General features: G+C 39.6%; 1 protein-coding gene across 1 annotated transcript in view; it reads right to left on the bottom strand.

Moving 5' to 3' along the window:
* FBN1 (fibrillin 1) overlaps window positions 1-25,786 on the bottom strand; it is a 229,269-nt gene that overhangs the window by 92,307 nt on the left and 111,176 nt on the right. The window contains exons 14-23 of the mRNA XM_090028457.1: window positions 22,073-22,198; window positions 19,252-19,374; window positions 12,572-12,694; window positions 10,319-10,471; window positions 8,567-8,620; window positions 7,095-7,217; window positions 5,617-5,742; window positions 4,326-4,445; window positions 3,588-3,725; window positions 1,353-1,403 (exon numbers count right to left, since the gene is read on the bottom strand). Of these exons, the coding sequence (XP_089884583.1) occupies window positions 1,353-1,403; window positions 3,588-3,725; window positions 4,326-4,445; window positions 5,617-5,742; window positions 7,095-7,217; window positions 8,567-8,620; window positions 10,319-10,471; window positions 12,572-12,694; window positions 19,252-19,374; window positions 22,073-22,198 (1,137 nt within the window). The remainder of the gene's footprint in view (window positions 1-1,352; window positions 1,404-3,587; window positions 3,726-4,325; window positions 4,446-5,616; window positions 5,743-7,094; window positions 7,218-8,566; window positions 8,621-10,318; window positions 10,472-12,571; window positions 12,695-19,251; window positions 19,375-22,072; window positions 22,199-25,786) is intronic.

Genomic DNA, 25,786 nt, shown 5'->3' with positions numbered 1-25,786 from the left:
AGTAGACATTATCATTTGACCCCTTCCCCAATACCCTAGTAAATTTCTTGGAGCTTGTCCTTGAGTTCTTTGTTCTGGTAAGTGCTTAAATTCATAGAAGCCTAAAATGCTACTTCAACACACAAAGAGGATGTATAACTAGTTTAAGAAAATTGGGGCTCCCATGGCCCATTGGCCTGAGAAGGATTAAAGCATGTAATGGTTATAAACTGAAGTACTGTTACAGGAAATGCTGCAAATATTGCATCTACATCTTAGAATCCTTACAGTGTTGAAAATGTCCTACGCCTTTCCTGGTGGATAGATATAGGTGGGGCCACCATTTTTTGCCCTTTTCTTTCAATTACACAGTCCAGAAAGTGTGGCTGAGGTCAGATAAGTTACGTACACTGGGTCTGCAGTACTGATGTGCCAAGGTATTCAGTCAGATTTGGAAAGCAAAGAATGTGTGAGGGGGTGTTCCTCTTTGTTTGCTTTTCTTTTTGTTAAAGAAAAAAGAGTGCTTCTTTATAGAAGCCACATCTGGGAATCATTTGTTTTTTAAAATATTTTAACTGCAGTGTCATGTCAGATTGTGTCAGTCATGATGACCTACAACAGTTTGAGATGCTGAGATGATGCATATATGGGAATATACTGTGCTTTGGCAGGGGTCCAAATCAACCCAAACAGAGAAAGAAAGAGAGCTTTGGGGTTATAGCTTCTCATTGTGTAATGTGACCAACTCACACATCACAACAAAAAACATATTTTAAAAAGCAGCTCTTTCTTTAATTAGCATTTTAGCGTGGTCTGACACCAATTCCATGCACAACAAGAAACACTTATGCTTTGAATTACATCCAATTTTACACAGTGCAAAATGTGAAGCCTAACATTACAAATGGTAACAAAAGAGAAGTATATTATTTATATATTTTCATTTCTCTCTTTTCAAAAATTATAACATATTCTTATGCATTCATGAAAGGTTAAAATGATTATATCCAACTGTTATGTCATAATGCTACAGTTCTGTAATTATGGATGCATTTTCATACATTTTTGACGTAGTGAATTGCTGAACAATAAATGGCAACTGTTCGATAAAGCAGAGCCAGCTCCATACAGTACTACAGTTTATATCATAAAAAGAGTGAGATCAGAGTTAAACTGAATTACAATGGTCTACTCCACTGGACTTCAAGAACGCATTCTAAAACCAGTGAGAACAAACTTAGTGTAATTCTCATGATGTCAACAAAGAATTTGACTTGGGATTCTTACCATGGTAAATTGACAGTACTAAACCAAAACACCAACTTTTTTTAAAAATCAGAATGTGATTAGTGTTTCAAAGCAACAATAAATACCTTCACACAATGTTCCCCTTATTCTTGAATGTCCTTTTGGGCAGATTGGGTCTATAACAAAACAAATAAAATGTGAACTGTTTACAATACCATAATCCAGAGTTTGCTGCGGTGACCTATTTTAATTAGCTAAAAAGAAGATGTGAAATCTGAACTTTATAGGAAGTGTTTTGTCAGGTAATAAAAGCATATAACGGAATAACTAACTAAACAATAGAATGCATCCACATACCTGCTTACATCCTCTCTCAGTTCTAATGTATCCAAGTTACACAAACAAATTAACAGTGGGTTAAATAACTCCAATGCCATTCATAGCAACTTAATTATATTAAATTATTATTGTTCTGAAGTCACAGCCATTGCAGCCACTGAGTCCTTAGTGGCTAACTTGATTTATCAGAAATTTCCACCAGTGGGAATGAATTTCTTGGAGACGGAGCAGTGCAGGCATTCAGCCTGCAGCCACACCCTCTCCCCTGCTTCCTGTGCCTTCCAGAGACTATGGTGATCCCATCTGAGGAAAGCGTGGGGAGCAGGTTGGGGGAAGAGAAAGGGAGTGGTGACTGCTGCTTTTCTCCCTTTCTGAACCTGTCTGGGGAAGAAAGGGAGCAACAGGGCAAAGTTCCCAGCTGCTTCTAACTCTGGGGACTCTGGTATGAGGACTGGGCAGAGGGCTTGTGGCACTGCTGCCTCCACTCAGCTTCCAGTGCCTGAGCAAGGGGAGAGGGCAAAGGTGCCTGCCTGCTTCTCACACCGGAGACCTCAGCATATGACGAGCCAGTGGGGAGCAGATGGTGGCTGCTCTTCCTTTCTCCTCCTGGTTTATGGAAGCAGATGGAGACCAGGGTGACCTCAGTCTTGGGAAGGCACAGGAATCTTTCCCCTGGTTCCAATCCTCCTGGTCTCTGAAGTGTACAAACATACATTCCCTCCTCCTCCTCCCCAAAAGAAACTCTCCCAGGAGGACTTCTACCTGGTTTGAGCTGGCTTGTTTTTCTCCCGCAACTGCCATTTTTGGTCCTGGAGAAAGAACTTGAACATGTACAGACATGTACAGAATGGGGATTCTCCTGGTAGAAAATTAATGTTTGTATATAGTGGGCACATTTACATGTGAAATTAAGGTGAAAAAATAAGCTTCAGTACATATTATGATGGAGCCTATTGTTCCCTGGTCTCTGTGTGCAGCTGGGACCGCAGCACGTTGAGCTGGGTCAGAGCAGGGGTTGTCACCCGGGGCTGCTCTAACCTGGCTCAATGTGCTGTGGAAGGACTGGCTGAGGCATGAGGATGCTCTACTGTGGGGCTAGCTAGCAGGGTCTAAAGAGTGCCACCATAGCATAGCACTTGTATTTGCAAATTCTACCCTGAGGAGGAGTTACTAAATTTCCTGCAACCTAGCAGGGCTGTACGTGTAGACATTGAAACTTTACTGGGGACCTAATTAGGCATCACCATAAATGTCTCATGTAGATGTGCCCAGCCAGTGTTAAGTTTCCAGTATCATTAATTTTGACAAATGCAGTAGTGATACAAGATATACCAAATGACAGATTATAGGTGTGGTCAATTGCTATAAATCTAATTTCAAAATATATTTACCATAAGATCAAAATACAGAAATGTATATATAGCACTAAATTCTAAACTTTTATCATGTTCCTTTTCCATGCCAACTAAGACAACAATAACTGTAACGCACTAGCTAATGTCATTTGACCTATGATTTTGCTGCTATGGAAGTGTCACTGGCTTTGTTCAAAACACAATTGGATGGAATTTGCAAAAGTCCTGAGCACTGGTGATCTTTGCTAGAAAAGCTTTTCACTGACCACTTGCAATTTATTTTGTATTGTGATAGGTTAAAGGGCAAGCAAGATACAGCCAGTGGCAAAATTACCTCCTCCCAGCCCCACTGATCACACCTCCACTAAATAAAATTTGTATGGGGCTAATATTGGGTATTAGAAATTAAGACCATGCCTGCTACCCGATGTGATGTGGCTAAGATGGTTCACTAGGTTTGTATGAGACATCCAGTGAGTAAAACAAGTGCTGGATAGTTTTAAAAATCTAAACAATTGTCCTTTTTGTGGATTTAATCCAAATGACTGAAATGCCAAAGCAATTAGTCCTTCAGATAAAAATAGGAAGCGGATGTACTGATATGGTCTCATAAGGTCCTCGTCCTGTCAGTTATGATGATACATGAGAATAAATCAATGGTCTTACCTCGTTCACAGGGTGTACATGGGCTACCCCAAGCAGCACCCAGTGAAGAACAGCACTGGGATTTGAGAGTTGCTCCATTGATATTTATTTCACATCTCCCATCCACTATACTCTGCCAGCAGGTGCCTTTAACAGTTTCTGTTGAGGGGAAAAAAACAGGATATCACCATGCAAAATGCTTAGCACTGGGAGAGTTCTCATTCCCCTGCTGCTTGCTGCTCAGAGTAGTAAGACAGTTTAAGTGGGAGAAGTAGTAATTTATTGCCGTTATATATCAGCAGTATATTACCATCTCCCAGGACCACATATTTCACTCACAGAGCCATAGTGTCATTCAGGATTATTCTTGGGGTGGTCCAACTGACACACCACTGCTGTTTAGACTACACCTCAAGTTCAAACCCAGCCCTTTCTCAAGATTAAGTTTTCATAAGAAGGTGCGCCTTGTATCAGACAAGCATCATTTTGAAGAGATGGCTTATGTGCCTATATGCTTGTTACAAAATCTCTCACCTCTCTCTCAAATCTGAAATGAAAGCACATTGTGTTCCCTCCCAACAGCTAAAGTAATTTTTTACGTACCCACAGTAATGGCGAAAAGAAATATTTTCTTAACATTTTCTACTGAACTTATCTGTCCGAGTTATTTTTAAATGCTTTCTGGACTCAGTATACAGTATTTGTATGTCACTGGAAATTTTCAACCGATGAACATATAATGTTTAAATGAATAAATACCTATGCAGATGGTTCTTGTTGTATCCAAAGTACTTTCAGGGGAACATTCACAAGCAAAAGAGCTAAGTGTATTTTTGCATATTCCATTAACACATGGGTTAGACTCGCATTCATCAATATCTAGAAGAAGAACACTCTCATTAGTGGCAGTAGCTGCTAGCAAGACTTCAGAAAGCCTCCTTCAGTTTGGTTAAAAGTAAAAGGTATCTTGCCATGTGACAAGATATTCTCGCTATTCTGTTTTTCAGCTATGGAGCTCTTCATAGAGGACTCGTCAAATACATGGCCAAAAGATGTACTAACACATCTCCCTAGTATGGTTTCCTAGAATTACAGGAATGCCCAGTACTGCTACAGAACCTTGTTTTCTAGGGAGATCCAGCTGTTGTCTGGTTTTCCAGTTAAGTTGGTCAAGTGATTTGGCCATACATTTAGCCAGCGACTCAAATGGATTTAAAATTAAGACTTTTTATTCTTCACACAAACCCACATATACAGTCTTTTACAAAACAATTGTACTTTATCTATACTAGCACTTCCCCACTCTTGCCAAAAACACTGGCACAGTGGCCCTGGCAGCAGCAACTGAGGAAATGTTAGTTCACATCAAGTGGAGGTGTTTTTTCCACCAGGTTTCTAACTCTTGTATGTGGTAGCCTTGAGAGCTGCAAGGTGGCTAACTCTTTATGTGGTAGCCTTGCCTCACATCCATTGTTTCCCTTTTATTTCTAGACTTCACATTCTTTGTCTTCTTCAGTGTTTCAGACATGCCTGGCAATACCTGAGATTTCCTTAAGACAATTTATAAAACCATGAACTGTTGATATCACTTTCTTTTCACATAGCTAATGATTAAATAAATAGTATGAGACGTTTTCTTATATAAATCCATCTGCATGGCAAAATTTAAAGTCCTATCCCTGATTTTTTGTCAGAATATAAAAACTTACGTATTTTTTCTTAATACAGTATTTTTAATATTCATAAACAAAAGTATAATATCTCGCCAATCTCCCTACTGTTCTCAGTAAATGACTCTAGAGTAAATCTGTGTCTCATTTGGATTGGAAATTTCACTAGACTTTAAGCTTTGGTTGACTGAATATAAACTAAGTACGTTTTAAGCTTCAAGATTAAATGCAACCATTCTGCTTTGCCTCAACTGGAATTTATATCAGCTGCTAACAAATAATACTGTATATGATACAAGCTAAACAGACTCCAGTAACATGGTGAAAAGTTTTAAACTGAAATTAAAATAGCTTGAATATAATGGGGTGTTATCAATTACCTTCACATGTTTTTTGATCAGGCTTGTAAATAAATCCTTTGGGACAGGTGCAGGTGAAACTTCCAGGGGTATTTCTGCATTGCCCATTGTCACAAAGCAGTAGGTTCGATGCACATTCATCAATGTCTGCAATGAAAATTAAGAGAAAAAAGACACCCTTGACAAGAGCCCTTTCCAAGAAGCCACATTTCATTATGACTGATCTTTATGTGTGTGTATTTGTGTGTGGTGGAGGATAGAGGAAGTAGGGTAAAAGAGAGGGAGAGGGAGAAAGAGACAGATATGTCTTTCAAAACCTTTGAAAAATGTTGGATATTTCTTTCTAATTTTAGAAGCAAGGCCTCTGAATTTATTTCAGGTAAAAATGCCCACTCCAAATAAAGTTACAGTAGTATTATAAAGTATAATAATGAAATATCCTTTTACCATTACTAATGATGACTGGCATAAAAATAAAGGTAACAATAACAGATTCATTCATTTAAATGATGCATATACCTTCTAGAGAAAATTGAATACTTACTGTTTTCAAATTGGAAAAATTTGAAAACCCTTTCAAATGTTGTTGATCCCTTACCTGCATTCTGTTGTTCTGTTTATTCTACTAGAAATTTTCTTCAAAATTTCTCACTGTTCACATTACCAATGAAGCAATGCCACTGGTGGCAGAAACTGTGATAAGCACAAGTTCAAATGGGCTGCTGCTAAATCACCATATCACATCTAAGTGAGACTAAAAGTGGTTAAAGATGTCAGCTTCCATCCTACACTTGCAGCAGTGGTGAAAAATCTGAGTGAAAATACTAGTGTGGACATGATTTCTGGGAAACCAAATTGCAAGACCTCTTAAGGAGACCTTTGGATAAATTTTGGTCACTGGAGAAAAGCTGCAAGAAGATGGCAAAGGGCCATGAATGACAGGTGAACATTAGGAAGATGCAAAGACCAGCCGGGAATATTTGGATGCGTCAGACAAACCTCAAAATGTGTTGAGAGAAGTTGGGAAGACAGAGAGGGTCAGAGCAGCAGATGGGAACTACGGAAGTGTTAGAAAAGACAGGGAGATTTGAGTAAAGCAAAATCTCTGGGATACTTCACAGGAGTCCAGAAAAAGTTGAGAGACAGGAGCAAAGGGAGCATTAGAAAGGAATAGGAAACAGCTGTGATGAAGCATGAATATGCACTGGCCTAATAACTGGGTGGGCTTGGGGAGCAGCTAGAAAGGTCACAGATGAGTTGGGGAGGAGATAAATGATACTATAACTAATAGGCAAATGATCTAGGATATGAAACATGTTGGAGGACAGGAAGACCATTAAAGAGCCCAGAAATGAAGACAGAAGGATTAAGAATAAACAACAGCACATCCAAAATATTAAATTTTGATTTCTGAAGTTTCTCTTCCTTACCTCAGAGAGAAAGACAAACATCAAAATTTAATATGGAACTTTTAATAGGGAAAATGAGATATTTCATACCCAGGCAATTTTTTCCACTTGAATCCACTTCATATCCAAGATTACATCTGCATTTGTATGTTCCGTGCAGATTCTCACATTCTCCATTGGGGCAGAGTGCAAGATCCAAACATTCATTAATATCTACACAGATGCAGAAAGTTAACAATCAGTGTTTTTGTTTTGGAATATCACATTCACTGAACTAGACAAGATCATTCTTTTTAATAGCAAGTTTCCACAATTTTTCCCATGATGAATTTTCAGTTAGTAACTCCTGTGAAAACACTACCCCTGAAGAATGAAGAGCATCCCCATTATGGTGGCTAAATTCCAGCACTAACCCAAAGGTGTCTGTGAATCCTGCAATGGCAGACACAAGCTGGAGATTTCTTGAGAATCCTTACATGAGGACTGGGGGAATGAGGATCTCACACCTAAAAACATTCAGTGCTAATAATCACTGAGTTTCTGTGATTATTATAACTTTCCAGTAGGCCTGTGCTTAAATAGTTTTTATTGATTTTTTCCAGCAGAACACTAATGCACTTCCTGCTTTCAGCTGAAAGCAGCCTCAGTAGGCTCAGCTGTGAACACTGGTTACAGATGAAAGGCTTTGCAAGATCTGGCTCTAGCATTTTTAACACTTCAAAGGGAAGTGCAAGAACCAACTAAACTCTGGTCAATCCTGATGAATTATGACACTATTAAAATGAAGTCACTGTGAATTATGGACAGCTGAAGACACTTTGTTTCTTATTTTACTCCAGAACATGGCATGTGCCAACTGTCTAATGCGGGATAACCTGGGAGTAAGAGGGATCATTAGAGAGCAATTCAACAGCTTAAAGACTATTTTCGTCATTTTTTCACAGTTGGTCTTTCACATCATAGATATGGTACTCAAAATGATGACTTTTTTTTCTCAAGGCAGTTAACTGAAGAGCAATTTATAACCTGATCTGAATCTAGGTTGGATAAGCAAGTTTTTATCTCAACACATTCTCCCTATTTTCAACAAGGCATAAGATATTTTAGCAGTGGTTGGTGTCACCAGGCCTGTTCAAACTTTTGTAATTAAGTTCACCATCAGTGTGGCACTACTACTTATCTTCCCACCATCCTTTGTGACTGAGATAAAAATAGCTAAGTAAGAAAGCAGGCCATTAGCACATTATGGCTTGCTAACTCAGTATAGATCCAGGGTTGTGTTCTCTATTATAATAATAATCTTTTACAAATCTTCTTTTTCCAAAAACTGCATAAAAAAGCCTGATAAGAGTGAGCGCTTACACTTAGGCTGTCATATTGCTGAAATGGTATGCTCTCTTGAGTTAAACCTAGGCACATTTCTTTGAACAGGATGAAAAAAAGCATACTATTTCCCAGTGTCCTTCTCTCCAGAGTGTAGTAGTACAGCATCACATTCACACACCATCTCCCACATTTGTAGCCTGAATGTCTTTGGTCATAACCATGTCATGCATTCTTACCAGCTCCTGTTGCAGTCAGGCCTGGTCCACTGCTGCACAAAGCCTGGTATTCAGCTGAAAAATATTTAAAATATTTACTCTGATTCTTTTTAGGTTAAGTTCTTTAAAAATCATCTTACAAAAGCAGGTTCATTATCTCCTTGTAGTAATACAACTGTCCATCATGCTAAAAATGTCATTACTCTAAAACTTTAAAACATGAAGCTATTTTAGCTGGATCATTCAAATTCCATGTGCAATTTAGCCAGACAGGTCTGGGCACATTTTTCCACAAATCCAGGCCATAATGGTGACATGGGCATTTAACTAGAATATAGACATGCAGAATAATTCTGTGGGAACTCACAGAAAATTGAGCCTCTCATTCATTTTTATAAGGAAGTCCATCTCATAAGCATCCTTTTGGGTCAATGTGTGAAGAGCTTCTGAGCAAATTATCTGAGCTACAGCCAGAGACAACCTCCTACTTTCAAAAGTTCTTCAGTTCTTGCTACATTTTTTTCCCTGAACAATTCCCTCCTCTCCTCCACTCAAAACTGAAGATGTTCTATGTACTCTTTCTTTCTGAGTTGGCATCTTTAACAGTAGAAAAGGTAGGCAAAACAGCTTGGAAAAACATCTCAGTGCTCTGTTAAATTAATTCAAATATAAAACAGAAGTTCATGGCATTGTGTCCTATACTTACAATAGTTATTGACTGTTTTGGGCAGTAAGAAGAGAGCATACTGATTCCAACAGCTGCTGCTGGAAAGGCTTTTTCATGCTCTGATAAAGTTCTAATGTTTTGTTGCTATTCTAGCTAACGAGACCCACTGCAAAATAGTGACCAGCAAGTGTGTGTTGAAGATCATACATCAGGTAAATTAACCTGATTTGTTTCAACTGGTTACATGTCTCTAGCCCTTTTCATGAAGTTGCCAATTAAAACAAAGACACACTCCTTCCCTCCAAAGCTATTTCCATGCTATGCATCATCGAGAACATTTTTTTGATTACAATCATAATTTCATAGACATGAAGGGAACCAATGGATGAACTAGGAGCCCAATTCTGCCAACTGGCTCCATGCAAGTATCACTCACGAGCCACTGTCTTACTTATTGGCTCCAACAGCAGAGCTATGCCAGCACTGCATTCCTTCAAAAAGTGCTTTCCCAGCAGCAGTCCACACAATGAGGAAGACTACAAGGTTGTCAATGCACCATTATGATCCAGGTAAAATAAACAATTTTAGAGGAATCTGATGAAAGGATAAAATATTTTCACCCAGTCTTAATTGACCTTCCATTTCTTTGTGCAAAATCTGAAGGCATGATTTTGACCCCGCAGTTATTTGTGGACACACTTTAGGTAATTTAGATAGTCAAATATCTAAATGCCAGGTGCATTTAATATCTAAACATTTATATGATCTAAACTGTGTCCATAAATAATTTGAGATCAAAGTTATGCCTACAATTAATGAAGTCCACCAAAATGAAAACTGTTGCTTGAAAATCTGTCCTAATTCATGCAGCTACTATGGGCCAAATTCTTGGTGTTAAACATTACTCTTTAAAAATGGTCACTCCTTCCTTTTACATACATGCAGAATAGAAGACTTTTCCAAAAGCGCAGCCACCTGTGTGGTATGCACCTGAGATTACAAAGATTTAGGATATGTAAGAGACTTTGTTTTTTATACAATGCTTTCAGAACTGTTATAAATCTCAACAAAAAGTGTAGGTTTCTACTTATCAAATGTTACACTACCTGAATTTTGGGCAGGACAAGGCTGGCAGGGTTCTCCAAAGGCATAGTCAGTGCTGGCACAACAGCATTCTGATTTAGTAACAGCACCGGTCAGTGCTCTTACACATTGGCCTCTCTTGTATTCACCATAGCATGTGCTTCGCATATGTGTATCTAAATACCAAAAAAATCCAACATAATCCTATTGTAGGCACAATAAAATACCATAAATAGATATAGCGCTAGATTTCAAATGCTGAATGTCAAAGCTTGAGACATATTACTGAACAGGACCATAAGAAAGACAGCCTATCAAAATATTTTTTTGAAAACTGAATATATGGGCAATTTAGCAACATAATCTTTCATTTCCCTGACTTATTTCACCTGGGTATCTCAAAAAATCTTCAGGTGGCCTGGATTCATAACAGTAGCCAAAGAATCAGGGACCCATAGCTGATACCTGGATTCCAGAACAATTTTTTCCTTACTGGAAAAGATAATCCTGCCTAAACAATGTTATTTTGGAATATTCTGTTTTGTTCTTAAGTGCATAGGTGGGACTCATTTTGTATCAAATTGTGTGTTTGTTTTCCAAAGTTCATTGTTTGTTCCTTATTCATAGTGGGCCAAATTCAGCACTGGATTAAGTCAAGTGAGTTGGTATACTGTATAATATGAGGATCGGGAAGGAGTGTTCGGCTATGAACTCAACTCCATAGTTTCCACAGTACTTTCTGGTAAGAAAAAAACCCGTAAGAGAAAACCAAAAACACTAAAACCTTTGTTTTAAAGTCGTAATTTCAGGTAAAAGACACAAAAAACCCTGACAGAGATGGTCAAATAATTTCTAATACTAACTAGAAAAAAGGTCAGACAAGGATTCAGCAAACACAAATAAACAAGCCAAGAAGACTACTTCTATGTATAAAATGAAGCATGTCTTTTCCAGATTGGGGATTACACATGAATATGTTAAATCAGTGCAACAGACTCTGAAGTATTTTACAATGGATTAAGAACATAAGGACTGCCATTTACTGGGTCAGACCATAGGTCCATCTAGTCAAGCATCCTGTGTCTTAGTAGCACAGAGTGGATGCTAACAGGGAGAGTGAACTGGGTATGAATAGCGTTTCTTCTACTGTTCCTCTCTCACTTGCAGCCTCCAGTATTTAAGGTCTAGAAAGTTCTAATTCAGAGGCTGTATATCTAACTCCTGTGCTCAATAGCTATTGATGCCCCTATCCTCCAAGAATTTGTCCAATCCCTTTTTGAATCCGTCAGTTTTCCACAACATCTGGAGGCAATGAGTTCCATACTTTAATTGCACACTGTGTGAAAAAAAACTTCACGTTGCTAGTTTCATTTTGTGATCCCTAGTTCTTAGATAGTGAGAGACAGTAAATCTCTATTTACTTTCTCTTCATCCTTTAATAATATGTACACCATTATCGTATCCCCTCTCTTTTCTAAACTGAACAGGCCTAGTCTCTTTAATCTCTCATATGGAAGCCCATCCATACCACTAATCCTTGTTTCCCTTCTCTTTACCTTCTTTAGTTGAAGTGCAGGGACCAGAAGTGAACACAGTATTCAAGGTGTGGCTGCACCATGGATTTATAAAAGGGCATAATGATGATTTAATTATATTGCAATTGTTCTAGGTCGGGCAAATAGATAGATTTTTAGTAACCGGAAAAGATTTTATGTCTTGCTTTAAAAAGACTAATATGTTGCTATAGAAGACATTTGCTTACATGAAAATGTTACTCATGAGTGTAATGACAAAACCAAAAAACCTCTTGTTATATACAAAGAATTTCTCTTGAAAAAGGGAAAACCACAATGTGCAAATGGGAGGTACATAGGAACACTAAGAAATGGAAAAGGTATACAAAACATGAAAACGAAATGGGTGCTTGTGCCTGCTGTATATTATTAACAGGTTTGTGTGACTGTTTTAAAATCACGAGGCCAGATTATCAAATGATGAAAACTGATGTAGCTCCATTGACTTCAACACAGCTATGAGAATTTACATCAGCTAAGAATATGATTTGTTTGTTTTAAAAGAGAAAAAAATGGGAGAGAAAGGAAATGGAGCAAAATGAACTATCATAGCTAATGTCATAGATAAATGTATCCATTTGCATGGGAGCATCCCCCCCTCTACCTCCAAGTGGTATGTTCAAACTACAAAGAGTCTATCATTCCAGATCGAATGCCTTAGCCTAGTTAACTGCAACTCGCCTCACAATAAGCTTGTCTTACCAACACACACACGTCCATCTAGTCCCACTGCAAGCCCAGGGAAGCATTCACATCTGAAAGACCCATCAGTGTTCACACAGCGCCCGTTCATGCATATTCCAGGTGTCTCGCACTCATCAATGTCTGTAAAAGAACAGAATAAGCTTTATTAGAAATAAAATTAAACAGTTTTCAATGCCTGGCTAAAACTTGCATTTGTACAGCTTCTTTTCAATGTACCCCATAAAAAATAAAAATAAAACAGACTTCACCAAGTGAAATATTAATGCAAATATATTTTTCATTAAAAATAAAAATCCCAACATTAGCTCATTCTATATAGCAGAGAGAGCAAAATTCGGCATTCTCAGGATTTTTTCCCTGTTCAAATACCTACATTTTCCTAATATGTTCCCTAGAGATGTGTAATCTAAAATAAGGGTCATTCAGGCAAAAACATAATTAGAGGAAAAAGGAAACTCTGGCTGTTAAGACAAAGGACTTGTGTAGTGTTTGACATGGCATTCCCTTTCTGTATTAACATTTAGCTTTTGCTTTAAGAAAGCAGGCCAGAATGCAAATTAGATCTTTGACCCTTTTGAAGAGCCTTCATGCCTCCCCCACAAGAATATTTCTTCTTTCTGCTGTGAGTTCAGTTTTTGGGAGCACTATTCAATGCTTATAGTCCAAATCCTGCCTGCACATCATGTCCTCTTGGTTATCTGCATGACAATTGTGTTATATTATACGCTTGTTATAACACATTTCCCTTTTCCATAAACTTTTTAATGGGGAAATTGCACATCAGCCTTGTAAGGAATTTTTTAATGATCTTAGTGCTGTACAACTGCTAAGAACAAGCTACCAACTTTGTCCAACAATAGCACATGGAACAATAAGCGCCACAGCAATGAAACAAAAGGACGAAAGCTATTAATATTAGATGGTTTCAGGAAAATGTCCAATTAGTCAAACGTTTTTATAGACTGTGTACACTGCGAGGAATGACAGCATTTTCTTGACACAGGGAACATGCTATTTTGTGTAGGCAGCGACTAAGAGGGAAATATTTTAATATATTGTTTGGAAGCACGTGAAACATTTGCAAAATAATCACTTCATGACAGCTCTCCTTAATGTATACAACAGACAGCATGTGCGACAATTTCCTATTTTCTGACCTTAAAAGGGCAAATTGGGAGTGAAACACCTCTGTGTTTTACTTAGTTTGTGTTGTTTGGCATGGAATATAACTTTTATGATCCAAAATTCCTTGTTCAAATTGTATTTTAAAATAGAAGTTCTATTAAAGTACACAGGCCAAATTCATTTCACTTTAGCCTACCACCTTTTATTCTGGTTCAGACAAATGGACAAATTGTGAATGCTTTTCCTATTTTTTACTCAGTCCTTCCCCAGATAGTACTGTGACTGAGTTTGCTTTAAGAGCTGAGTTAGATTTCAGAATTTGGCTATACTGTGACAGTGGTGAGGACCAAATTCTTAATTCTTCAGGAATATACACGTTCTGTGAAGAACTGGTGCAAGAGCTCTTTCAAAGACAGAAGTGAACAAGCTCAAACATGTATATTTCCTCCTTAAATTTCAAAACATTTATTAAACTCATCAAGATAGTAAAGGTTGGAATATGTAACATTTTTTCCTGTAAAACTCAAAGCACTGTACCAAAGTGGAAACATCATCATTTTGGAGAGGGCAGAAAGTTAGGGTATGGTGGCACCTAGTTCAGAGAGGTATGAGTTTATGCAGGCAACTCGGTCAGATGCTGAAACATTTTACAGAGGGAGAAACTAAGGAATAGAAAAACAAAGTAATTTTGCCCAGTCATGACATTTTAAGTGACATCCTGGCACATCCCTGACTTAAAAGGGGCCATGACTTCACAACGGTAGAGGCAGGCACAGAACCTAAGATTCTGCTTACTGGACTTTGAAGCCTTCTTTAGTAGTAGGCTATATTTTGACAACCCAGATGAGTGCCAACTTTCCTGCACATAACTAGCCAGTGAACCTCAGCCTTGTTCTGAAAAAGCCATCAACCAAATTAATTCTCTGGTCTAATCCATCTTTGCCCTGTCTTCTTCAACTGCTAATTAATGCCAACTATAATGGCCTTTTTTGGATGGGTATCCTAGTATCCCTAAATTTTTTAACTGAAGACATCAGATTTATCAGGCTACTGAAAAGCCACTTTCAGTAATTGCTAATTTGAGCAAAATGTTTTATCTGAATAAAACAAGCTCAGAATCTACCCGGTCTCTCCCTGCCAGTCCCTTATTCGTATTTATAGAAATCTGACAGCAAATCAGACAAGGGACGCTGTAATGGTTAATACATTTAACCTGCCTTATATTACAGGGAGCATACAAAACTATGGTATAACATTCCTTTTTGGAATATTTTTTTCATAAAGCCTGAGTGGAAATTTTCATAACCAGCCAAGTATATGCCCCATATTCATACTTGCATAAATGCCAGTTTTATGGAACTACGAGTCAATTTCAGTATCGTTAATGAGAAGTTAGAAAGTCTTCTTAAGGCACCCATGCTTGAAATCTCAATAACAAATGAGACCCTTAGAAAAGTATTGCTGCATATATGGCAGACCTGATAGTCTTTTGTTGGTCCGCAAAAAATTTGGCACAAGCACATGTGTGATTTCATACCAAAACTGCCTGGTTACCTGGCCACCTTGTTGCATAACTGTTGGTTTGTGCGCACATATACCCAACCTGTATGTACAAAAGCAATACAAGAATGTGAAATCTGGGGCCAAACTCTTGGATGGTATACACTGATGTACCATTATTGCCTTTTCCAGAGCTGAATACATATACATCAGAAGAAAAAAAAACTGGCCCTAACCATAGCTTCACAGTGTAAAAATTTGGCTCTCAAGGTTATTTACAGATGCTACTACTTTTGTGTAGGAGAGAAACCAATAAACTCTATCAGCATGCATAGAGGAGAGTCATGAAGATGAGCAATAATAACAACAGAAAAATCATGCAACAGAAATTCAAATAGAATACATCCACCCAAACATCTGTATATGTATATACAGGATGGGTGGGTGTGCACACAAACCAACAGTTATGCAGAAGGGTGGCCAGATGCCCAAGCAATTTTGATATGAAAATCACACCTGTGCTTGTGCCAAACTTTTAGGGGATCAAAAAAAAAAAAAAAAAAAAGAATACAGTTTGCTGTATATGCAATACCGCTTTTCTAAAGGATTCATTGGCTATTGAGTTTTCAAGTGTAGTTACCCTAAGAAGACTTGCTAACCTTTTATTAGTGATACTGAAAAGGACACTCAGATCCCTTCTACATATTACAGCTATTGTGCAATTAACAAGTTAATTGTGCATTTAAACTGAAACCAGCTACATGTGCAAAGTACTTATCACATCATAAAAAGCTCCAACCAGTTTTAAAGTTAGATCTGGAAAATATGTACTAACTTGATAGCTGGGTGCAATCCAGCTTTAATTTGCATGTATAGCAGGCTCTCCCCTGAGGCTGGGAGCCCCACCAGCCAGAGAGGCTCCCAGCTGCAGAGGTAAACCATGTCCAGCAGGGGATGGAAGTCCCATACCTGAGGGGACTCTCAGACCCTGCAGCACCCAGCAGCTGCAGGATTCTGGGTCCCAGCAGCAGCGGGGCACAGCTGTGATCTCCCAGCCCCAGAGGTGCACAGTGTGCCTCACGGCTGAGAGATTGCAGTCCCACAGCTGACAGGACTCAGAGCCCCAGCTGTGCCCAACATACAGCCAGTACTTCGGGTCACCTATTTGCCAGTGTAGGGGGAGCCCAGGATGGTGATCCCAGGCTCCCCCTGTACTGGCAACAAGGTGCAATAGGATATAACGTGTGATCCCACAATCATGCGTGACATGGCAAGAAGTGCAACTGTGTGGATCCCATACTAGATCCTGTTGTACCTTTACCTGAACGTGCAGAGGGGACCTTAAGGTTATATGAAACTAGCATTTAAGTATGAATATGGGGCATATATTTGACTGTGGGTGAAAAATTCCACTCAAGCTTTATGAAAAAATGCCAGAAAGGAAAGTTACACCACATATAAGCATAAGCATAAACAATACTTAAATGTACATGTACGTGTACATTTGTGAGTGCTAAAAATTCATGTTTAACGATTTTTTCTGTGGGTTTTATGTACCTATACAGTTATTAATGTACTGATGACATTTTTTTTTAGAGAACTTTGTTTATTATATTTTGAGAATCCATGGGCGCATCCACACATGCAAACACATGCACTTGCAGCAGCTCACATAGAAGCAGTGCAAATTTGAGCAGGGGCTTTTTGCCTCAGCGCACATGCTCAGACATGCATGTTGTTGTGGAGCAAATTGTGCAACTTGGGGCAAAATAACTCTGTCTGGCTCCCCCCAAATCTGCAGCCAGGGAGAGCTACAGCCTGGGGCTACCTGTGCTGTCTCCAGCACTATAAAAAGTTGCCCTGTCCTGGCCCCAGCAGTAAAAAAAAAAAACACCCTGGCAAGTAGCTTAGGGCTACTGGCTCTCAGGAGCTTCTGGGACCTGGCCAACTGGTACCTGGGGACACTACCCCTTGTGCCAGCTTGACTGCTGAAGCAACCCTGAGAGTTCCCTGCCCCCTCTATCCACTGCAGCAGTCTGCAATGGGGGCTGCTGCCTGGCTGTGACCTGCTGTGAACCTGCCAGACCCAAATGGGGACTGCACAGCCAGTGAACCGTGGTTGCAGGATTGGCCTCTGCGTGGCACTACTACCACATATGCCCCTCGCCTTTCCATCTGGGCAGCTATCACCCAAAATATGTTCCGGGTGTGGTGGCCTGTTTTGAACTGTCAAAGCATGTCCTCCTGGCCCCATTTGGCCAGGATGTCAGCCACAGCCAGCTGGGTCCAAGGTGCCAGCTCCGAGCAGGCAGCGTCCTGCCACTGACCTCCCTAGCAGGAATTCTGGTGTTCCCTATTGGAAAACTGAAAAATCCCTGATAAAAAAAATCCCAGAGTCACTCTGTAAAATACCCCCAAATCCATGTTCCTCCACAAGTAAAACACAAGACCTCTGTAAGGAGTGCGAGAGAGTGAGAGAGAGAGAGCGCGAGCGATCAGTTGGACAATGTTTTATTGATATATCTACATTGTTAAAGCATGTCTCTCATCATAATAATAACGTGAACTCTAAATATATGTTTCATGAATTCATGAACATGTATTTTACTGCCCTCCCACAGGCCCAATGGCTGCCCAACAAGGGATTCGCCCCCCCAGTAGGGGGTTCGGCCCCCACACAAGGGCTACAGCCCCCCAACAGGGGATTCAGCCCCCACACAAGGGGTACAGCCCCCCAACAGTGGCCAAATGGCCCCTGGAGGGGCCACCACCCCCACGCAAGGCCCACATGCCCCACCCCAGCCCCCCCGATTACTGCCCCACCTGGTCCCATCCCCCACCAGCTGCTGCAGCACTTGAAAAGATTTGTTGGGCCTGGTCTGGCTCAAAGCCTTAGTCCAGGTGTGGTCCCAAACCAGACATGTCGCAAGAGCCCAGTATCCCACTCACCTCAAATTTTAAACACAATTTATTTTTTTGTGATGCTGACACACTTCTGACACTTAAATGGAAAGTATTGTTACTGATCTTCGGTGAAAAAAACACTGAAGTGTGACCCAATGAGCTATTTTTTAAACTTAACCTAGTGTAAACAAACCACTGTTGTTGTCTTGCTCCCCAGGGTTAAATGATTTGTAAATTTTTAAAAAGAAAAACTGTAAGTAACTTGGCTCAGCATTTGTTTATTTCTTACTTCAGCTTCTGCTTTGTGCCTATTAAATTTGCTGAAACATGAAGAAACAAAATTTCAAGTTCCTTGAGGGACAGGATGGAAACTATGATGGCATAACTTAGCAAACAGAATGCCACATTGTCTTATGCTGCGGGTGCTGCTAAGATACTTTAGCAAAGGAAAAGGACTAGGCTGTCAGGCTGCTCCCATCTATGTCTTGATTGCACGGGTGCTCAGCACTTTTGTGGGTTACGATGTGGGGTAGGAAGCATATAAATGAAAGCAGGAGAATGACTTGAAGATGGCAAAGAGTTAGGATGTTAAAAGTAGCCAAGAAAGGGAATAAGAAGCATATATAGGCAGGGCCATGTAGAGCTATTTAACATAAGATAATAAGATAATCAGCTCAGGTGAAGCACTGCACTAACTCATCCATGCTACTTCTGATACCAAATCTAGTTTGTTCAGAGCTATCACAGATACCCGTAAAGAGCCTTGTGCTGTATCATGTTAAAATATTCAGAGAGGCAAGAAAAGGCACATATGTGGGAGCCAAGCTGCAGATGGCACCATAGGCAAACACCAGGAATTTCACTGGGTCAGGTCTTAGTATTTGCCCATGGAACGTCCCCCACTAGTTGTTTAGGAGTGTTGCTCAACACTGTGGACAGCAGAAGACTGCCTTGAAAAAGGACAATTTTTTCCAGCTGATTATAAAGTGGATTTGAGAGAAATCCTGTTTATCAGCCTGAAGAGTCAATGTGGGGATGGAAAAGCAGATGGAAATTAGAAGAGTAGTATTAAAGCTATTAAAAAGGTGTGACTTACATGCCCTATAAAAACCATAATTTTTTATAAATGCTTATTGTTAAACACTTACCTCTACAATAACGTCCATCAGATGCTAACTGGAAACCAGGTTTACAAATGCATTTAAAGCTGCCATCCTCATTGATACACATTCCATTAAGGCACATGTTCCTTATGCTACATTCATCCATATCTGAAATTGCATACAATGGATACAAATGTTCACACTGAAAAACTAGTAAGAGCTTCCACTAATTGTATCCTCAAAATAATCAATCAAACCAAGCTATTATGTGGTTGTCAACATATAGAAGGACACTTAAAGGTGCCCCACAGAAATTACTGACTTGTAACAACAAATCCTTAACACATCAAGAAATATGTTTAAAAGCACTAAATGGCATAAAAAAAGACATCCAGAATCTGGCAACTCTTGAAACAGTCCCATGGCAAAACCTTTAGGAGAGTGAAGAGGATATGACCAGAGCCAGCCTCCATATAGAATGGTGATATTAATTTGATGTTACCTAGAATACTGCACAGTTGTGAAAGATGAGGGTTATGTAAGAAACGAAAATTTCTCTAACCATTCTTGGAACGTACTATGCAGGTTTCCTGATACAGTTGTCACACCCGTACAGGGAAATCCAGGGAGCCTTTCTTCAGACATTACTATTTTGGGTACCAACTCCCATTTAAAATAAAATGATCACTTCTCTATATTTAGATGACAGAGTTGCCTATTAGGGCCCCATGCAGGTAAAGGCGTGATGAGATCTAAAGCACACAATCACACCTCCTGCCATACTGCTCTTCCTATCATGCCATTAATTGAACATGTGGCCAAGGGACCATGTGCCTAGGAACCCCATCAGGGCTGAGTGGAACTCCCAGCTAAGGTGGCCCATGTGCACCCCCCAAACTGGGGGCTCTCAGCTAACAAGGCTCCTAGCCATGGGGAGGCATGCTCCCCCATGGTTGGGAAATTGCAGCAGCTGTGGTCTTCCAGCTGAGGGAGTACCCAGAGCTGGGAGTCAACATCAGCTGGGAGCTCCCAGGGTTGGGGGTGCACACGAGCCCCCATAGCAGGGAGCTCCGATCAGCTGATGGTGCTCCCAGTGAAGAGATCCTCTGGCCACATAACCCTCCAACGTATTTCTCCTTTTTCACACCATTAATTGATTGAACATAAGGCCAGGTGACCACTTAAATTGTGATTAGATTAACTGGTTAATCACACCTTAAGTGTAATGTGTAGATGGGCCTCACAGAACTTGTTGGCTAACCACAGAGTTGCACTGGCATTGTATACCCTTTGTGACCAAGTTGCATGGCATGGAAAATTTTTAAAAACTCAGATGTAATGTTACAGGCTTCAGTTCATTGGTTTCTTACATCTTGTTCAAAATGTTCTTGCTCTACCCTCACTGTACTTGAACTGCATGGTCATGAGTAAATGCACAGAACAAGGGACAACAAAGAACTGGGTCCTTGAAATATATCAAAAGCCAGGACTTGACACCAGTTTCATTTGAAGTTATATACAATGCAAGCCAACACTGCACAGACCCAGCACAAAGTCTACCTGCGGTAGTTCAAGAACTCAAAGCAGTGTAGCCAGGTTGGTGTAGTACTGAATGAAGGTTAGTAAATAACCCTGAGAAAGCTACATTATGGTCTCCCACACACATGCACAACTCCCACTGTCTTTAATGAGTGACACGTGTGAGTGCATGCACAATCTCAGGAGTAATATCTGACCTATTACTTTGCAACAGATGCAATAATTTGAGAAGCTGATGAAACGGAAGATGCTCAGAGACATTCTGGCAATACGCCCAATGGAATTAAAAATGTTTTGCCAGATTGCTCTGTAACCAGCACTGGTTCTTACAACTAGCACATGATATTTGATGGGAAAGGAAGACGTTAGAATGGGGGTAATGATCGATTTCCAGGTATATTTAAATGATATAATTACATAATTTGATGCTTAAATAAGAAGTCCACACTGTTAAACCATACCTAAAAGTGGTAGGAAAATGAGAGTCCTAAAATGTCTGTCTTTACCAAAGATTAATGTAAGTGCTACTAACACATAAAAATCACTGGATAATAATGACATTACAATATATTTAGAATCATGCTATTTTCCTTAACATTACAGCTGGCTTGGACAGAAATTACACTTCTAGACATGGTGTGTTTTCTTTTTACTTACAGGCTAAGTCAGACAAAAATAATTTATGATTTTTTAAAAAAAAGATCATGCATGTATCCCAACCAGGAATTTTGGCATTAAGTCTTTGAGCTGAATCACTGAGATAATATTCTGCCAAAAATGTTTCTAAGAACAGTGCTTCAAATTCTTTTAACGTATGAATAGATCATTGGGAACTGTCCCAAGGAACTTGGGAAGCATGATAAAGAACATTCTTCATTCTTTTCCTTTGCTAAAAGTCTAGGAGGTAGGAACTCATCAAATACATTTACAATTCTTTAAAAAAAAACATTTTTAGGGGTCAAACCAAACAAGATTCACATAAATCACACTGCTAGTCACCAAGTAGGATCCTATAAAGCACACTGTTAAACACACAGTAAGATCATGCAGCATGCAACTTGTGCTTTGCTCTGAAATGTCCCATTGCCATCAAAGAAACTACATTTTGCGATAGTGGTATGCAATAATTTGCTTGCTGGACAAGTATTCTACTGCAAATTGGCTGCAAAAGATGGTTTTTTTGCCTGCCCTAATACAGGAAAAGGTGTTTAGAAATTTGGTTCCCAGTTCCTTCTCCTCCCACAAAAAAAATCTTTTAATGTTTATTAAAATGAATAACCACTTGAAACTACAATTACCAGTATGGAATAACTTCAGAAACTCTTACCTTCACAGTTTTTCCCATCAGCTGCCACTTGAAAGCCAGCATTACAAACACAGTGAAAGCTGCCATCTGTGTTTATGCACCGTCCATTATTACAGATCCGACCGTTCTGTACACATTCATCAATATCTAAAAGCCAAGCAAAAAAGCGCCAAAAATTTCAAGTGTGCTTTTTTTCCCTTCTGTTTTATTTAATCTTTCCTTCCCCCACTCTCTTGACACCATGTACAAACTATTTTTGCCTAAAAAGCCTGTTTTGATTTGCATACCTAAATGTTAGGGAGTCTGAAAGAAATTCCAAATTTGCTGTAGGAACTAAGCCTTAGTTCAGAGACTGTTAGACTATAACCAGGCTCCTTCTGGCTGTCTATACCTGAATTTCTGCAATCCAGTTTTAAAGTTATTAAAAATGAAATATTAAAAGGGGTTTGGCTTTTGATGTTACTTTATGATATAGGAAGATAGTGAAGAATTTTAAGCCTTTCCCACCCAAAGAATATACTTTCTGCTTATTTATAAATGTGAAACATCATATACTCATTTCCCTTTCTCTGCAGGAGACCCCTGGCAAGATCTCTGGAGGACCTGACTAGTGATATCACATAAGGCTGGCAGATCTCCCTCTCCTCCAAATGAAATGAAAAGAGATGCTAAGACAGACTGTCTAGACATTTTTTTAGCTTGCTGCTTCTTCATCAAGGGCTGCATCACCTCCCAGAGATTCTGTCTCACTGGGGATTCTGTACACAAAGATCTTAACCAGTCCAGCCAAATGCCTCCTCTTTCGCTTCATATTTTCTCAACGGCACTGCAAATGCCCTTCTACAGGTGTTCTGCACAGAAGGTACACTGCTGCAGACTGGGGTGGAGCAGAGGACAGGCTGTGTACTCCAGTGCTATGTTTCCTAATAACCATGTGGATAGCCGAGGGTGAAATAATACTGCTTGAAAGAGGATTTTACAACAACAAAGTCTTCCCACTTTCTGCCATCAGTCCTACCCCTTATAGTTCTTGTGGGTGAGTTTGGAAAATCACCCTCAGATAATTGATAGGAGGGTTTTTTGCCATGTGGACCCCTAGCACCCTGGGATGGGCAAGGATTTGTTTTTACTGGACCAATAACATAGTTGGGCGTTAGACAAGCTTTCAAAATATAAGACTTCTTCCTCAAGTAGTAGCATGTAAAATGGCTGCTCATAAAGACCTTCAATTCCCTCTGAATCATGGGGCAGAAAGTTATCAGTGAATTTTTGTTGTTAGTAATCTGTATAAGGAGTTAGCCGACAGAAGCCCCAATGCGAGCTGCCTTGCACCTGAAAGCGGCTATGCATTTTCCTTAACTTCTGCCATATCCATGCATGGTCCATTGCCTCTCACCCTTTGAAAGGATATGTAACAACGTGAAGACATTAAATAGCCAGGCCTTGACTGACTCCCAAATCTCTTCACTTTCTATGGTTACTGCTCATAGCATCTTACATTTTTAAGGGCTCTTTAACGTGCTCCTTTTCAGTGAATAGGATTCTTTTGTTTTTATTCAATAATAGTGAAGGCATCAGCTTTATTTCTGAGAATCCTTCTTTTGGGCCCAAATCTAAGATTGTACTAAGAATGTACTTAGCCAAACTCCTCCTGGGAATCTGGCTGAATAATTTTTGAGTAATTACCTTGAGAACTGGCCTGGTGTGGTTAGTCAGTTATACAATCATCCGTTGAAGAACATCCCCATGGTACATTAGAACTGAGCATCTCTGAATTGTCTTGCAATTGTTTACGACTCAGTCTTCTAGAAGGGGAGCCATGGGCACCCTCTCTAAATACGTGCCTGCACAAATGTACTTTTATGTATACAGAAGACATGCTTGTGTCCTTATGCAAAGCAGGCACTTGTGTATGCAACTGCCCAGTCTACATGTGTAAATGCCAGTTTTGGAAAGCATACCAGGAGTGTGTACACTTTGGCAGACATACCGCTGCACTCCTTTCTCCAATACCTGGCCCATTTCATGAAGAAATCATCCTGCATGTCTTAACATGTATTAATACTACAATTAGCTGGATTACAAAGGCACTGTTAAGTGACCACACTCTAATTCTAATGGCCAACAGTGTTTTTGACAGCCTTGTGTTTGTTTAATGAATCATGGTCAGTCTAATTAAAGGAGCATGACAAATATGACTTATGAATAAATTCGTCACCCTTGAAGTCCCACTTCAACATTGCTTCATTACTGGTCTCCGGAGTACCATGAAGTACAGTTGTTTGGCAGACACTTAGGTCAGATATTCCTATACGTGTGTATCACTGGCTCTAACTGCAAGCCCTGCAGTTCTGCAGACAGCTCTTGTACTGCTGCTGTCTTTTTGATTCAGAAAGGAATAATCATAAAGCATTCCTGGTGGTTTCTTTTTTCTGGCTTTATGGCAATGGGGCATGTGGCATGAGCTCCCCACTTCCTCCAATGCTAGAGCTGCTTGCAGATGTTTTCTCTGGGCTTTGTTTTTTAATTCTTTACTTCCATCTCTGATCCTCCTAATCTCATAGGGGTTTGCAATTTTGCTTTCCTTTGAGTATCCTATAATATTTAACTAAACAGAAAAGCCCCAAATTACTTCTTCTGGAGGCTCATATTTATAAGGGTGTTAACAGGGTGTGAACATCCACTTCTGACTTCATTAAGAGTTACAGTTCATCCATGGCCCATGGCAATAAATTTCTACTTTTGTGGCCACTGTTTCTGGTGTTTATCTTCATATGTTCCACCGGTATTCCTTGTTGTACTAAACAACAAGCAGTAATTTCCAGGCTTCCATCAGGGGCTGGTTTTGGCCTAGCCATGATAATTTTGTGAGACAGGAAGATGGACACTTAATTCTGCTCTCTCATATCAGTGTACAATGTTCACTTTAACAACAATTACTGCTGCCTTTTGTTGTGTCACAATTGCTTGCAGTCACGTTCAAGTTTAATCATTACTGTCATTGCACAAATAAAAAATAAATTCTCTGAGCTTCTACCACCAACTCTGAATACCCCGTATCATTCATGTTTTGTACCACGGACTCTTTTCCTAGATTCATCCCACCTACGGCAAACCTGATGATATCAAGCTTGCAAAGAAGTTAAGAGTGAGAAGCTTTTGTTCCAGTTGCTTTTCAGATCAGAACGAAACTTAAGTAAATCTACTTGTGTCCCCTTATAATCACTTGATACCCTTACTAGAGGCATCCCATCAGCTTGCCGAAAAACTGGTTTACAGGATGCTTGTGAAAATGAATTTGATTAAGCAGACTTTTATCCTAGGTACTACATTTCAAATTTGTATAGAAAACTTCCATTTCTGGCAAGGATGTTTCAGCAGGGATGTTCCAAGTTATTCATGGAAGAATTGAGATTTCAAACTTTCCTGTTTTTATTTTATGTTTGATGGGTTTTTTGTTTGTATTTTTGTTTACTTTTGCCATTACTCCAGTCAACTTCACCCACCAAAGGAATCCTCTTCCCTAAACAGAACGTGAAATCTGATGAAGTAAATCTGTCTTCAGACATTCAGATTCACCCTGTTTTGTCTGGAGGCTTTTCCCTCTATTAGTAGTATATGGAGCAGGCCAAGGCTCTCTCATAATAAGTGACCAATTATCTCTTAAGTACAAGGGAACAGATCTATTCTCAAAGTAAAATTCATAATTCAGTGCAGTCCAGATATTGTAGAATT

The sequence above is a fragment of the Crocodylus siamensis genome, chromosome 15 (genome assembly GCF_052110815.1).
Source record: "Crocodylus siamensis isolate JL-2025a chromosome 15, ASM5211081v1, whole genome shotgun sequence".
In the NCBI taxonomy this organism is placed as follows: Eukaryota; Metazoa; Chordata; order Crocodylia; family Crocodylidae; genus Crocodylus; species Crocodylus siamensis.
Note: the sequence above shows the minus strand (reverse complement) of the source record. Positions and strands in the feature narration are given on the sequence as shown.